General features: G+C 39.3%; 1 protein-coding gene across 1 annotated transcript in view; it reads right to left on the minus strand.

Moving 5' to 3' along the window:
• Positions 1-15,907, minus strand: part of FKBP9 (FKBP prolyl isomerase 9) — a 48,891-nt gene that overhangs the window by 16,526 nt on the left and 16,458 nt on the right. The window contains exons 2-6 of the mRNA XM_081284054.1: positions 15,094-15,239; positions 14,382-14,571; positions 13,614-13,759; positions 3,784-3,973; positions 2,018-2,163 (exon numbers count right to left, since the gene is read on the minus strand). Of these exons, the coding sequence (XP_081140180.1) occupies positions 2,018-2,163; positions 3,784-3,973; positions 13,614-13,759; positions 14,382-14,571; positions 15,094-15,239 (818 nt within the window). The remainder of the gene's footprint in view (positions 1-2,017; positions 2,164-3,783; positions 3,974-13,613; positions 13,760-14,381; positions 14,572-15,093; positions 15,240-15,907) is intronic.

Below are 15,907 nucleotides of genomic sequence, written 5' to 3' on the forward strand. Positions count from 1 at the left end.
AGACATCTGAACCTTTTCCAGAAGGCCTACCCTTCTCCCACCAATCCTGCAGAGGAAAGTGCTATGACAAAATTAGGGGTTGGTTGATGGAAGCTGAGAACAACATAGAGGACCCAGCAATTCATTCCCGCCACAAATATGACTGAGCCCTTACTGTGAGCCTGTGGATTGTGGTGAGGAAGCCGTAAACCAAGATCTACATCTTGACACCCTTCTGGAATCAGTCCCACAGCATTAGGACCTATGCAACCCACATGAAGAGGCCACAGGTGCTAATCAAGAGAACAGAAGCAGGCCCCACACGACAGCACTTGGGCCTTACACATCAGAGGGCCCTCCCCCCACCACAACATGAGTCAGAACAAAGCATTCTCATGCTCCGAAAATTTATGAGCCTTTGGATGCTTCCCAGAGCCTCATATAATTCTTTGCAGAGCTCTGTCTCATACTTGATGGAAAGCCAAAAGGGAAAAATAATTTAAGCAAATGTTTTCCATCAATGTGCTCTTTCTGGAGAAAGGAAGAATCAGTCTTCAGTTCATCACAATACAGGCATGCTCAGGGATGTTTATCCATTTTTGTATGTCTGTGGCTGGATATAGAAATGACATGATACAAACAACAGTATCAAGACACTAAACAAACAGCGCATGAAGTAAAACCTATTGAATGTTTCTTAAGCTGGGATCTTTTGTGACTTAAGTCAGAAATTTAAGTCATGAAGAAAACCATGCATTACCATGGTACACTCTAGTTTCCAATCAGCTTGATGTTTCATAGATGCTCTGAGATAAACCCTACAAGGAAAATTCCTAAGATTGATATGATTTATCACCAACAATCAGAAAAGGTTTAACAAAGTAAATGTGTACAACTAATGAGACCTGACCAGAATTCCATCAGCAAAAAGAACACTAAAGCAAAGTAAATACAGTTGCTAATTATTCCTAAGCAAGTCTAAGTAAGTTAGCAAAAAATGGCATATGAAAGAAAATATAATTAAGAAAAATAAAAAAAGAAAAAGAAAAACAGTTCTGAAATACTATGAAGCCACTGGGCTTGGTGGCACACACCTATAATCCCAGCAACTCAGGAGGCAGAGGCAGGAGGAGGATTGCATGTTCAAGGCTAGCCTCAGCAATTTAGCAAGGCCCTAAAATAACTTAGCAATTCCATGTCTCAAAATAAAATATAAAAAGGGTTAGGGATGTGGCTCAGTGATAACACACCCCTGGGTTCAACACTCAGTACCCAAAAAAAAGAAAGAAAGAAACATGGAAACATGGGCTGGGGCAGTAGCTCAGTGGCAGAGCCTTTGCCTAACATGTGTGAGGCACTGGGTTTGATCCTCAGCACCACATAAAAATAAATAAATAAAATAAAGGTATTATGTACACCTGCATCTAAAATTACTAAAAAGAAGCAAACAAACAAACACTATGAAGCCATTAAATATCTGCTGGCACTGGGCATGGTGGTGCACCATGTGTAATCCCAGCGACTTGGGTGGCTGAGGCAAGAGAATCACAAGTTGGAGCCCAGCCTCAGACATTTGGTGGTACAGTATCTCAAAATAAAAAATAAAAAGGACTGGGGATGTAGTTCAGTGATAAAGTGCTCTTGGGTTCAATTCCCACACCCAGATGAATTATATACTTAAATGAATAATTTCATGCCATACAAAACAAAAGCCAAAAGAAGGGTTTTGCATTTTACTTGCAAACAGTTCAGCCAATAAATAAATAAATAAACATGAAGAGAGATAAAATAGAGCAAAATGTTAGCAAGTGGTGAGACAAAGTGGAATTCACTATACAGATCTTTCAACTTTGGTGTAGGTTTAAAAATTTCAAAAGAAAAAGGAAAGTAAGCCACGAACAAAGAAAAATAACAGAATGCTAGAAACTAAACCTATTTGGTGCAATCAAGTCTTAAGATGAACTTTGGCTTCGATGTTTCGACATGAACCGGACAATGTGGAAGCTGCCAGACAGTGAGGAAGGCCCGTGATACCCACCTCTTCCCTCCTCTCCATACCCCAGGTGAGGGGGGACCACAATCCTTCGCCTCTCTCCAATGCAAACACCCAGTAAACCTTCATCCATCCCAGGAATCACGTAGCCCTGCCCAATGTATGTGTCAAAGGTTCGGTTCCTCGAGTAGCTAGAAAAGAGACAAGAAAGAGGTGACTCATGGGGGACACCAGGGCATCTGTGTCAATGAGTCAGGACAGAGATTGAGGAAATTAATACCTGCCTCAGGGTGGCCAGAACGGAAGGGATTGATAGGAAATTATTACATTTTTCATTGCAGATCTTTGCATCATTTCAATTATTCAATAAGATGGTACCAGCTGAGCATAGTGGTTCACACCTGTAATCCCAGCAGCTTTGGAGGATGAGGCAGGAGAACTTCGAGTTCAAAGCCAGCCTCAGCAATTTAGTGAGTCACTAAGCAACTCAGTGAGACCCTGTCTCTAAATAAAATACAAAAAAGGGCTGGGGATGTGGCTCAGTGGTCAAGTGCCCCTGAGTTCAATCCCTGGTACAAAAAAAAAAAAAAATTACCTTTGAGAACAGAAATTCCTTTTTTTTTCCCTCCAGTGTTGGAGATCAAACCCAAGGCCTCATGCCTTCTGGACAAGCTCTATATCACTGAGCTACATCCCCAGCCTTTTTTAAAAAAATATTTATTTATTTATTTATTTTATACCAGGAATTGAACCCAGGGGTGCTTAACCACTGAGCCACATCCCCAGCCCTTTTCATATTTCTTTTTTTTTTTTTTTTTGAGACAGGGTCTCACCAAGTTGCTTAGGACCTTACTAAATTGCTCAGACTGGCTTTTAATTCGCGATCCTCCTATCTCAGCCTCCCAAACTTGGCTCAGTTTTTGTCACTACTTGTTCATGTGCCACTGCACCCAATTTAAAATGTTTATTTTTAAGACAGAGTCTTGCTAAATTGCCCAGATTGACCTGAGTTTTCAATCCCCCTGTCTTCACTGGGAGTCACTGGCATTTTAGGCGTATGCCACCTCACCTGGCCTTTTAGATGACTAAACAAATTAGGAGTTTATTACCTCAGAGACAGGTAGGCTTTTGTCATTACTTGTTCACAGGAAACTAAAGGAGTGGTCCCAAACAACACATGCCACTTGAGTGAGCAAGGCATAACAAAGGAACACACTTGAGCCATCTGTATAACCGTTGATAAAACTTTGAATAAGAGGCATAGTAATCAGCCTCTGCAACATCCAGAAGGGAGCTGAATGCTTCTAACCAGTGCTCTCCAGCTGGTCAGCCTTTAAAGACTGCAAAGCAAGTCCATATGCCTCATCTAACCATGTCTGCGAAAGGATTTAGAACAGGGGATACACCAAAGCTCCTGAAGTTCTGAGGTCAAATGTAGTCACAAAGTCACTACACCATAGACAGGAAACGATACCCAAGTCTCCTGGCACCAAGTTGACTGAGCCACCTAGGAGGTCCTTGACTTCTGGCCATTCCCATGCTAGACCCCATGGGACAGGTAAGCCCAGGATAGGGTGATGGTGGGAATCTAGGGTGAGCCTCTCCTCTTTTCCTGCAGACCCAACTAAATCAGCCTCCCAAAGGTAACTGTCATGGCAGCCTCTGAAGAAATTCAGAATCAGAAAAGAGAGACCCGTATTAGAGATGAACATATGAAATCAGCATTGACAGATACTGAGATCACATTCCACCAGTGGTGGACTTCATTTAATAAATGTTCTGATGAATGAAGGCTACAATTGTGTCCTCACCTGGAATCAAAGAAGGTGCCATCCAGAAGTGTGCCATTGTAATGATACCTGAGGAAGTCCCCACTCTGACTCCTCCGCTCACAGTTTGCAGGTATGACCTTGTTCTCAATGGAAATACTATCCTTGGGGTTATGGAGATCCAATAACGCAACATCAAATACCAGGGATGCCTGTCCAGGAATGTCTTTCCCTAGAGTGGAATGGAGGAAGATGAGGCAATCAGGATACAAGATTTAGGAAGGACTTCACCACGCCACACCCTCTGTGTTGGTGTTACTCATTGCTTCAAATATTCAAAACAGGGAAACAAACATTCTTCTAAGACTTAGATGGTTCCCCATTGTGTCTAACTTGGGGTTTCCATGGTGTCCGACCATGGGCTGATGTGTACCATGTACAGCTTGACCTACTCAGAAAAAGGAGCAAACTAATTGAAATGACAGAAGAGACTACTATGTTCACAGTGTCAAGCTCATGCTGGCAAATCAAGGCTGTCTGTGGGTGGTTGCACACCCATAAGCAAAGCCAAATACATACCTCTGTGGGTTTCTGTTTGTGTACAAATGCAAATCACAGATATTTAAAGGTACAATTCCAAAGCCCTGAGTTGGTTCTGGAAAATACTACAAAGACTTGCTCCTTGGAACCTACAGTCAATTTTCTTAAGAAGCAAAATGTAACAGTGAGTCATTTAAGTATATCCAAAACAGGATATAAATAAACCAAAGTTAGCTAAGATAACAAAAAATTTATAACCACAACCCAAAATTTAAATAGTCTTCAAATTATTTCTCTCTCTACAGGGTACCGTTTCTCTCAGATATTCCTAACAGAATACAGTCAGCCCTCTATATCCCGGACTTCCACATCTGTGGATTCAACCAAATGCTGATCGAAATATTTTTTAAAAAACTATCTGTACTGAACAGGTATAGACTCTTTTTGGTCATTATTCCTTAAACAGTATAGCATAACAACTCTTTACATGGCATTGACATTGTGTTAGGTATTACAAGTGATCTAAAGCATTAAGGAGAATATATATAGGTTATATGCAAATATTATCCCATTTTTATATAAGGGACTTGAGCATATGAGAATATTGGAATCTGCAGGTTATACCAGAACCTCTCCGGTAGGTACCAAGGGATGATTGAATCTACATTAATTCTAATTAATATATTTTCTAACATTATGCCATATGGAGCTAATGACATAGACAAAACACAGAAGAGAAGTCCAGATTTGGAAAAATTTGGCAATTCTGATATTATATGGTTATATGTCTACCTTGATGTCTATAACACTTATACCAATTCCAATCTCATTTCACATACGGGAAAGCAAGAGAGATTGGTACCCAAAGCCTCAGCTGGTAAGGCAGGGGCAGAGAGCTTTCTTATGAACACAATTATCATGAGTGGAAATTTCTGCAAAAGGATAATCCACATGACACCATAGGGTACTAGCTCTTCCTGCACAGATCAATATCAATCAATAAATAATTCTAAATCCAGAAATTTGGGATAAAAGAATGTTAACGGACAAACTCTTCCTTTTTTAAATATGTATTTTAATTGTTGATAGGCCTTTATTTTATTTACTTATTTGTGGTGCTGAGAAATCAGTGCCTCACACATACCAGGCAAGTGCTCTACCACGGGCTACAATTCCAGCCCAAGACAACTCTTTCAATGCATGTTATATCATTTTTTTAAATTTTTATTCTAATTTGTTATAAATGACAGCAGAATGCATTACAATTCATATTATACATATAGCACAATTTTTCATATCTATGGTTGTACAAAAAGTATATTCACACATTTTTATCTTCATATATATACTTAGGGTAATGATGTCCAACTCATTCCATCATCTTTTTTACTCCCTTACCCCCTCTCTTCCCTTCCCTCCCCTTTGCCCTATCTAGAATTCATCTAATCTTCCCATGCTCCCCTCCAAGCCCCACTGTGAATCAGCCTCCTTAGAAAAAAACATTAGGCATTTGGTTTTCAGGGACTGGCTAACTTCACTTAGCATTATCTTCTCCAACGCCATCCATTTACCTTCAAATGCCATGATTTTACTCTCTTTTATTGCTGAGTAATAATCCATTGTGTATATATACCACAATTTCTTTATCCAGTCATCTACTGAAGGGCATTTAGGTTAGTTCCACAGTTTACCTATTGTGAATTGTGCTGCTATAAACATTGATGTGGCTGTGTCCCTGTAGTATGCTGTTTTTAAGTCCTTTGGGTATAGACCGAGGAGTGGGATAGCTGGGTCAAAAGATGGTTCCATTCCCAGTTTTCCAAGGAATCTCCATACTACTTTCCATATTGGCTGCACCATTTTGCAGTCCCACCAGCAACGTATGAGTGTGACTTTTTCCCCCACATCCTTGTTAACCCTTATTGATGTTTGTATTTTTAATAGCTGCCATTCTGACTGGAGTGAGATGAAATCTCAGAGTAGTTTTGATTTGCATTTCTCTAATTGCTAGAGATGTTGAACATCTTTTCATATGTTTATTGATTGATTGTATATCACCTTCTGAGAAATGTCTGTTCAGTTCCTTGACCCATTTATTGATTGGGTTATTTGTTTTTTTGGTGTTTAGCTTTTTGAGTTCTTTATATACCCTAGAGATTAGTGCTTTATCTGATGTGCAAGTGGTAAAAATTTGCTCCCAAGCTGTAGGCTCTTAATTCACCTCACTGATTGTTTCTTTTGTTGAGAAGAAGCTTTTTAATTTATTAATTCTTGGTTTTAATTCTTGTGCTATAGGAGTCTTATTAAGGAAGTAGGGGACTAATCTAATTTGATAGAGATTTGGGCCTACTTTTTCTTCTATTAGATGCAGGATCTCTGGTTTAATTCCTAGGTCCTTGATCCACTTCGAGTTGAGTTTTGTGCAAGGTAAGAGATAGGGGTTTAATTTCATTTTGTTGCATATGGATTTCCAGTTTTCCCAGCACCATTTGTTGAAGAGGCTATCTTTTCCCCATCATATGTTTTTGTCGCCTTTGTCTATAAGATAACTGTAATTATGTGGGTTAGTGTCTGTGTCCTCTATTCTGTACCATTGGTCTACCAGTCTATTTTGGTGCCAATTCCATGCTGTTATTGTTACTATTGCTCTGTAGTATAGTCTGAGGTCTTGTATAGTGATGCCACCTGCTTCACTCTTCTTGTTAAGGATTGCTTAAGCTATTTTGGGTCTCTTATGTTTCCAAATGAATTTCATGACTGATTTTTCTATTTCTATGAGGAATGTCATTGGGATTTTGATCGGAATTGCATTAAATCTCTTTAATGCTTTTGGAAGTATGGTCATTTTGATAATATTAATTCTGCCTATCCAAGAACAAAGGAGAGCTTTCCATCTTCTGAAGTTTTCTTTAATTTATTTCTTTAGCATTCTGTAGTTTTCATTGTAGAGGTCTTTTATCTCTTTCATTATGCAAGTATTTTATTTTTCATTCAGGCTATTGTAAATGGGGCAGTTTTCCTTTTCAGAGGATTTGTCACTGATACACAGAAATGCCTTTGATTCATGGGTGTTGATTTTGTATTCTGCTACTTTGCTGAATTCATTTACTAGTTCTAGAAGTTTTCTGGTAGAATTTTTGGGGTTTTCTAGTTATAGAATCATATTGTCGGCAAATAGTGCTAATTTGAGTTATTCTTTACCTGTCCATATCCCTTTAATTTCTTCCGTCTAATTGCTCTGGCCAGTATTTCAGAACTATGTTAAATAGAAGTGGTGAAAGAGGGCATCCCTGTCTTGTTCCAGTTTTTAGAGGGGATGCTTTCAATTTTTCTCAATTTAGAATGATGTTGGCTAGGGCTTAGCATAGATAGCCTTTATGATGTTGAGATATGTTTCTGTTATCCCTAGTTTTTCTACTGTTTTGAACATGTATGGATTTTGTATTTTGTCGAATGCTTTTTCTGCATCAATTGAGATGATTATATAATTCTTATCTTTAAGTCTACTGATGTGATGAATTACATTTATTGATTTCTGTATGTTGAACCAAACTTGAACCCCTGGGATGAACCATACTTGATTGTGGTGCACTATCTTTTTGATGTTTCTGTATTCGATTTGCCAGAATTTTATTGAGAATCTTTGCATCTATGTCCATTAGAGATATTTGTCTGAAGTTTCCTTTCTTTGATGTGTCATTACCTGGTTTTTGAATCAGGGTGATACTGGCCTCATAGAATGAGTTTGGAAGTGCTCCATCTATTTCATGATATAAATTGAAGAGTATTTGGTATTAGTTCTTCTTTAAAGGTCTTGTAGAACTCAGCTGTATATCCATTTGATCTTGGGTTTTTCTTGATTGGTAGGCTTCTGATGGCGTCTTCTAGTTCGTCGCTTGAAATTGATCTATTTACATTGTGTATATCATCCTGATTCAATTTGGGCAAATCATATTACTCTAGAAATTTGTCAATGCCTTTGATATTTTCTATTTTATTGGAGTACAAGTTTTAAAAATAATTTCTAATTATCTTCTGTATTTCTGTAGTGTCCACTATGATATTTCCTTTTTCATCAGGTATGTTAGCGATTTAGTTTTCTCTCTCCTTCTCTTCATTAGCATAGCTAAGGGTTTGTCAATTTTATTTATTTTTTCAAATAACCAACTATTTTTTTGTCAATTTTTTTAGTTGTTTCTTTTGTTTCAATTTCATTGATTTCAGCTCTGATTTTAATTATTTCCTGTCTTCTACTGCTTTTGGTGTTGATTTGTTCTTCTTTTTCTAAGGCTTTGAGATATAATGTTAGGTCATTTATTTGTTGACTTTTTCTTCTTTTAAGGAATGAACTCCATGCAATGAACTTTCCTCTTAGTACTGCCTTCATAGTGTCACAGAGGGTTTTTTTAATATTTATTTTTTAGTTGTAGTTGGACACAATACCTTTATTTTATCTATTTATTTATTTTTATGTGGTGCTGAGGATCAAACCCAGGGCCTGAACATGCTAGGCAAGCACTCTACCGCTGAGCCACAACCCAGCCCATGTCCTAGAGGTTTTGATACATTGTATCTGTGTTCTCACCTCTAAGAATTTTTTTAAAGTATTTATTTACTGGTGTAGATGGACACAACACAATGTCTTTATTTTTATGTGGTGCTGAGGATCAAACCCAGGTCCCGCCCATGCTAAGTGAGCACTCTACCACTGAGCTACAATCCCAGCCCCTCTAAGAATTTTTTAATCTCCGTCTTGATGTCTTTTGCAACCCATTGTTCATTCAATAGCATACTATTTAATCTCCAGGTGTTGGAGTAGCTTTTATTTTTTTATTTTATCATTGATTTCTAATTTCATTCCATTATGATCTGATAGAATGCAGGGTAGTATCTCTACATTTTTAATATTTGCTAAGAGTTGCTTTGTGGCATAACATATCATCTAGTTTGGAGAAGGATCCATGTGCTGCTGAGAAGAAAGTGTATTCATTCATTGAAGGGTGAAATATTCTGTATATGTCAGTTAAGTCTAAATTATTGATTGTATTAAGGAATTCTATAGTTTTTTTGTTCAGCTTTTGTTTGGAAAATTTATCTAGAGGTGAAAGAGGTGTGTTAAAGTCACCCAGAATGATTGTGTTGTGGTCTATTTGACCCTTGAATTTGAGAAGAGTTTGTTTGATGAATGTAGATACTCCTTTGTTTGGGGCATATAAAGTTATTATTGTTAAATCTTATTGATGAATGGTTCCCTTGAGCAGTATGAAATAGCCTTCTTTATCCCTTTTGATTAACTCTGGCTTGAAGTCTACTTTATTTGATATGAGGATGAAAATCCCTGCTTGCTTCTATAGTCCATGTGAGTGGTATGATTTTTCCCAACCTTTCACCTTCAGTATGTGGACGTCTTTTCCTATGAGATGAGTCTCTTGGAGGCAGCAGATTGTTGGGGCTTTTTTAAAATCCAATCTGCCAATCTATGTCTTTTGATTGGTGAATTTAGGCCATTAACATTCAGGGTTATTATTGAGATATGATTTGTATTCCCAGCCATTTCTGGTTTTTGATATTTAACTTGACTTGGTTTCTCCTGATTAGTTTTTCCTTTAGTGTAATTCCTCCCTTTGCTGATTTTCTTTTTTTGTTGTTGTTGTTTAATCTTTGTTTATTTTTACGTGGTGCTGAGGATCGAACCCAGAGCCTCACACAAGCTAGGCAAGTGCTCTACCGTTGAGCCACAACCCCAGCCCCTGCTGATTTTCATATTGTTTTGCAATTCCTCTTCATGGAATATTTTGCCGAGGGTGATCTGTAGTGCAGGATTTTAAGATATAAATTCTTTTAACTTACGTTTATCATGGAAGGTTTTTATTTCATCATCAAATCTAAAGCTTAATTTTGCTGAATATAAGATTCTTGGTTGGCATCCATTTTCTTTCAGAGCTTGATATATGTTGTTTAAGGTTCTTCTGGGTTGAAAAATCTGTGCATAATCTAATTGGTTTCCCCCTGTATATAATCTGATTCCTTTCTCTCTTGGCTTTTAATATTCTCTCCTTATTCTGTATGTTAGGCATTTTCATTATAATGTGCCTTTTTTGTGGATCTGTTGTGATCTTTGTACATTTGGCATCCTGTAAGCCTCCTGAATTTGGTTTTCCAATTTATTCTTCATGTTTGGAAATTTTTCTGATATTTTTTCATTGAATAGATTGCTCATTCCTTTGGTTTGGAACTCTATGCCTTCCTCTTCCCAATAACTCTTTTTAAGATTATATATTTTGTCTTCATTGTCTGAGGTCTTATCTTCCAAGTGGTCTAATCTGTTGGTGATGTTTTCAATTGAACTTTTAATTTGGTTTATTGTTTCTTTCATTTCAATGATTTCTGGGTTTTGTTTTGTTTTGTTTTTTGGAACCTTCATCTCCCTACTGAAGTAATCTTGCTTCCTGTGTTTGTTTATGTAGCTCTTTGTCAAAATGATCTTTTGCTGCCTGTATTTGCTCTCTTATATCATCCTTTAATTCGCAGAACATTTTAATTATGTTCATCCTGAACTCCTTCTCTGTCATTTCTTCTGCTGTGCTAGCCATGGATTCTGATAATGTGATACCTTGATTTGTTTGGGGCACTTTCTTCCCTTGTCTTTTCATATTGCCTGTGTGTCTTCCCTTCTAGCTCTGTGGATCCGAGGCATTACCGTTTTACCCTATAAGCTTATAGTGCCCCTGGAGGGATCTAATACCTTTTCTTTGAGGTGAAGAACAATGTTAACAGATCCCAATATAAATAATATACACCCTAAAAACAAATGTTTGCTATTATGACATTTACAGTTTAGTCACAATGCACAGAAATGGTGAATTCAATTATTATCTACAATATATTCAGTAGGTTTGTAAAAGGTTTTACTGTTTATGATGGTGAACAAAGAATCAGGGGTGAGGAGTAGGATGGTATGCTGAGGAGGTTGAAGGTAGAAATCTAAAGAGGAAGATTAGTAGCAGGAGAAGGGAGAGGAAGTAATTTGGGGTAGACAAGTAAGTGGGAAGACAATAGAGTACATAAAACAAACACACATATATATTAAGAAAACCAAAAAAATGTTATAATAGTAGAAATTGGTGGGAAAAAGGGGGGAAAAAGAGTATACAATACAACTGTAATATACTATTCAGATATCCCAGTCCTCAAAATCCTAATTCATGCAAAGTACTTGGTTTCACATATTTTGGGGATTTGAGAACAAGAGAATAGAGAAGGAGAAGAAAACAAATATTGAAGGAAGAAACAGGAATGGTTTTGGTTGGAGATCAGTATCTTTCCTGATTCCCTTCTCCTTCAATAGGTGGGGTCATCTTTTGTTAGCTGGAATCTCTGACCTCAGCATGGTGAAGGTAACCAGAGTGTCACTGTGCCAGGGTAACGGCTGCTGGGGAGAGGAGGTAGTTAGAAACTGGGTACCTGGCAGCTGGAGTTCCAAACTGGGAGCTGACCCCACTGAAGATATGATGAAGGTGGCCCAAGTTGGAGGTGCCTGCTTTCAGCAGTGAGTGTCAGGTGGGGTGGGAGAGGCAGCGATGGCATTGGACGATGAGTTCAGAGAAGAGCTCTGTGGCCTGCAGTGTGTGGCTGACTTCAGAGCCTGTGTGAAGTTCCCGGGTGCAGGCAGGCTACTGCTCATAGGGAACTATCGCTGCTGCTGCAGAGTCCCAAGATGGTGGCAACTGGAGGAGCCCCACAGTGGTAGCTGGGGGTCCACATAGGAGTGGTGGCCAGAGTTCCTGTGGGAAGCTGCTGGGTGTCCTGTGTGGGAGCAGTGTCTGTGATTTCTGCTTGGGTGGGTGGCCGAAAGTTCTGTGTGGGTGCTACTGATGGTCTTGATGAGGTACCTGGTAGTCCTGCGTAGGGAGACCTACTCTGACACTGAAGCCTGGAGCCCTGAACGGGCACGGTGATGTGATTCCTGTGCAGGAGCAGGAATACAGCTGGCAGAGCAGTATTCTCATGGCTTGAGTCCCAGGTCACAGAGCGACATAGAATGCTACCTCCCTCTGGCCCACCATCTTGTATCTCCCCATGTTATACCATTTAAAGGAGGTGACCAGAGCACGTGACCCATATGGCATGCCATGCCTGGGCTCCTTCAACTTGAGGGTCTCATTAAGCAACTGGGACATCTGAAGAGTATATTATATATATTACAGCCCTATTTTGCATTACAGTTGTTTTGCATTTTATTTAGAGACAGGATCTCTAATATATATATGCAAAGCACTTGGTTTCACATATCAACTTGACCTTTGGCAGAGCCCACCCTTCGTGTCTCCTTCCTCTCAGAGGATGATAAAATCTGTTAAAAGCAGGCTAATGGGGCTGAGTTGCCAAAATTTCCTGGTTTGCACCTCTGATGGTTTAATCTATGATATTCATTCCACAGGGACAAAAATTATTTAGAAAATATATTAATTAGAATCACTACCCTGTTTGTAGTTTTACTGTGAGGGAAAACAGAATATTGGCTGATAAAGAGGATTTCTTAGTTACTCATATTTGAATTTTAGGCTTGTTTAATCATAATGACAGACTGGCAATTTTGATATATGGCTAAATTTAGATCTTTATATCTACAACCTCCAGACTGTCTAGATCAAATATCATCACAGATAAGCCAGATGTAGTGGCACACGCCTGTAATCCCAGCAGCTCGGGAGGCATAGGCAGAAGAATCGCAAGTTCAAAACCAGCCTAAGCAAAAGCAAGGTGCTAACCAACTGGGTACCTGGCAGCTGGAGTTCCAAACTGGGAGCTGACCCCACTGAAGATATGATGAAGGTGGCCCAAGTTGGAGGTGCCTGCTTTCAGCAGTGGGTGTCAGGTGGGGTGGGGGAGGCAGCGATGGCATTGGACGATGAGTTCAGAGAAGAGCTCTGTGGCCTGCAGTGTGTGGCTGACTTCAGAGCCTGTGTGATGTTTATTTATTGTAATATTTATTGTCTCCAAATAAAATACAAAATAGGGCTGGGGATGTAGCTCAGTGGTTCAGTGCCCCTGAGTTCAATCCTTGGTACCAAAAAAAAAAAAAAAAAAAAAAAAAAAATCATCACAGGTGGACAGGTGGGACAGAAAAAATAAATAACCTAAAACTCTTGAGTATCTGAAATGGAGTTTAGTTTTAATTCATTCATTTAATTGTAACTTGCCACCTGCAGCTAGTGACTACCATATTGAACACTATTAGTGTAGACCAAAAGGTCTTTTGTTGGTTTCATGTGGTCACATCTGAATTACTCACTGCAATAAAAATAAAGATGATGAGAAAAAGAACTTACCATCTCCATCTTCCCCGTAGGCCAGGAAAGGAGGTATGGTGATGATGCGCTTTTCCCCCACACACATGCCCAGCAGCCCTTTATCCATTCCAGGAATCAGCCAGCCAATTCCCACATATGTATCATAGGTTTTCATGCGATTGTGACTGAAATCCAAAGAGAAAGGGGAAAAGTTCCATACTCTGTGTTTCCAACTCATCCCTCAGGAGAGTTTTTGTTACCCAAATCTCAGCTAGACAATGAGCACATAGGCAGGCATTTATGGATCTTTGCTCCAAAACACAAAGCAGAAGTCCACAAGCAGTCCACAGTGACTGATGAAAGAGAAAGCTGTTCCCCTAATCAAACACACAGCACTGAGAGGAAACCCTAAAGGGTACCCTGTTCAGCTTAGCCCCATTTCTCCCCATAGATGCAGGCATGGTCATCTTTCCCTTTCTTTCCATGGGAAAACTATAAAAAATGAACTAAAACATGACATCTATGGCCCCTTCACTTGCTAATGAGATCTCCAAACACTGTTAAACCAGATATGCAATGATTGTTTTTAGAGTTTCCTCAAATCTATTAAATTTTGACGTGGTGCAATAGAGCACCATAGAGCCATAGAGCATGAAACACGAAGCAAAAGTCTTACATAGAGGAGTTTGGTACTAGTTAAAGTTGGGAAGGACCCCCTTTCCGGTTTCTTCACTGACACAGAAAACAAACAAGACAGAGGAACTCAGGGGCATTTCCACGGACACTGCCATAAATGGTGGGACTTACCTCGAATCGAACAGTGTCCCGTCCAAGAATGTTCCGTTGTAGTGGTACCTTACAAAATCAGACACCTGGATGGTCCGAGAGCAACTTGGAGGCTTGAAATAAGTGTGAATCTGAACTTCGTCTTCAGAATTCCAAATATCCATCAGAAGTACATCAAAATGAAGCACTGAGTTTGGGGGGATCACACCAGCTAGAATAAAGAGTTCGCAATGAGAAACTGCAACCTTTTGAGATAATCAAACAAATACCCAGGGCACCGCCAAAGTGAATGGAAGGTCACTGGTGTATAATTCCAAAACAACCCATTCTTCTTCCATCTTTCCTTCAAATGAAATTAAGAGGAAAAAAACAAGATTTTCCTCTCACCAAGGGTATCATTCAAGGGCTGGGGCTCTACCTCAGTTGGTAGAATGCTTTCCTTGCATGAACAAGGCTCTAGTTTCAATCCCCAGCACCACAAACACACACACACACACACACACACACACACACATACACACAAAGGTATTATTCAATACACCTGTGTCAATTACGTCTTTTTTCACATCTCAAGAGATAAACCTAAGAGGGAAATCTTAATTGTGTGTGTATTCACAGCTTTTCATGTTTCCCTGGCCAAAACATCTAAGATTCTCTGGTCTGCTTGACTGAACAGCCTGCAAATGTTCTGGCTGTCTGCAGATATGTTTATAAATATAGAAGGGAAACTTACAGACTCCTTCACTTCCATAGGCAAGTTTTGGGGGGATCGTCACGAAACGCCTCTCATTTACACACATGCCAACCAGAGCCTGGTCCATCCCTGCAATCAGCTGTCCTTTTCCCACGAACACGTTGAAAGTGGAGCCTCTGTCATAGCTGAAGATTCAGAAGGCAGGAGAAAAAAACCATAAATAGTTCTTCCTTGAAAGGAAAACAAACTGTCAAAATTTCCTTGAAGGTAATAACCAAGAAAAAGCCCGCCAAGTAGATGCTGATACAGCAAATGTTTTCACTGGACAGCATCTGTACGGTTGGGGTTTTCAGATTACCTGGAATACTGTCTGCAAATTTAGTTAACTCTCTAGGGAAAAAAAAAAAGAATGTTAACTGTGATTTGTAAAATAGCTACCTGTTCTTCCATACACAAAAATAAGAGTTTATATCTTTTTTTGGGGGGGTGGGGGTACCAGGAATTGAACCTGGGGAGCTTAACCACTGAGCAACATCCCCAGACCTTTTTATATTTTACTGTGCAACAGGGTCTCAATACATTGCTTGGGGCCTTGCTACGTTGCTGAGGTTGCCTTTCAATCCGTGATCTTCCTGCCTCAGCCTCCCAAATCATTAGGATTAAGGTGTGTATCACGATGTCCAGCAAATTTATTCCATTTTCTATGTGACTGGTATCTAAAAGCAGCATAATAGAGATTAAAGGCCCAAATTAGAACATGCACACACACACACACACACACACACACACAAAACCAAATCATCCAAGTAAGACTAAACGAAGAGGCTGTCTGGTATACCATAAAGCTTACTTA

This window comes from Spermophilus citellus (assembly GCF_964194105.1).
Source record: "Spermophilus citellus genome assembly, chromosome: 3".
NCBI classification, from domain to species: Eukaryota; Metazoa; Chordata; class Mammalia; order Rodentia; family Sciuridae; genus Spermophilus; species Spermophilus citellus.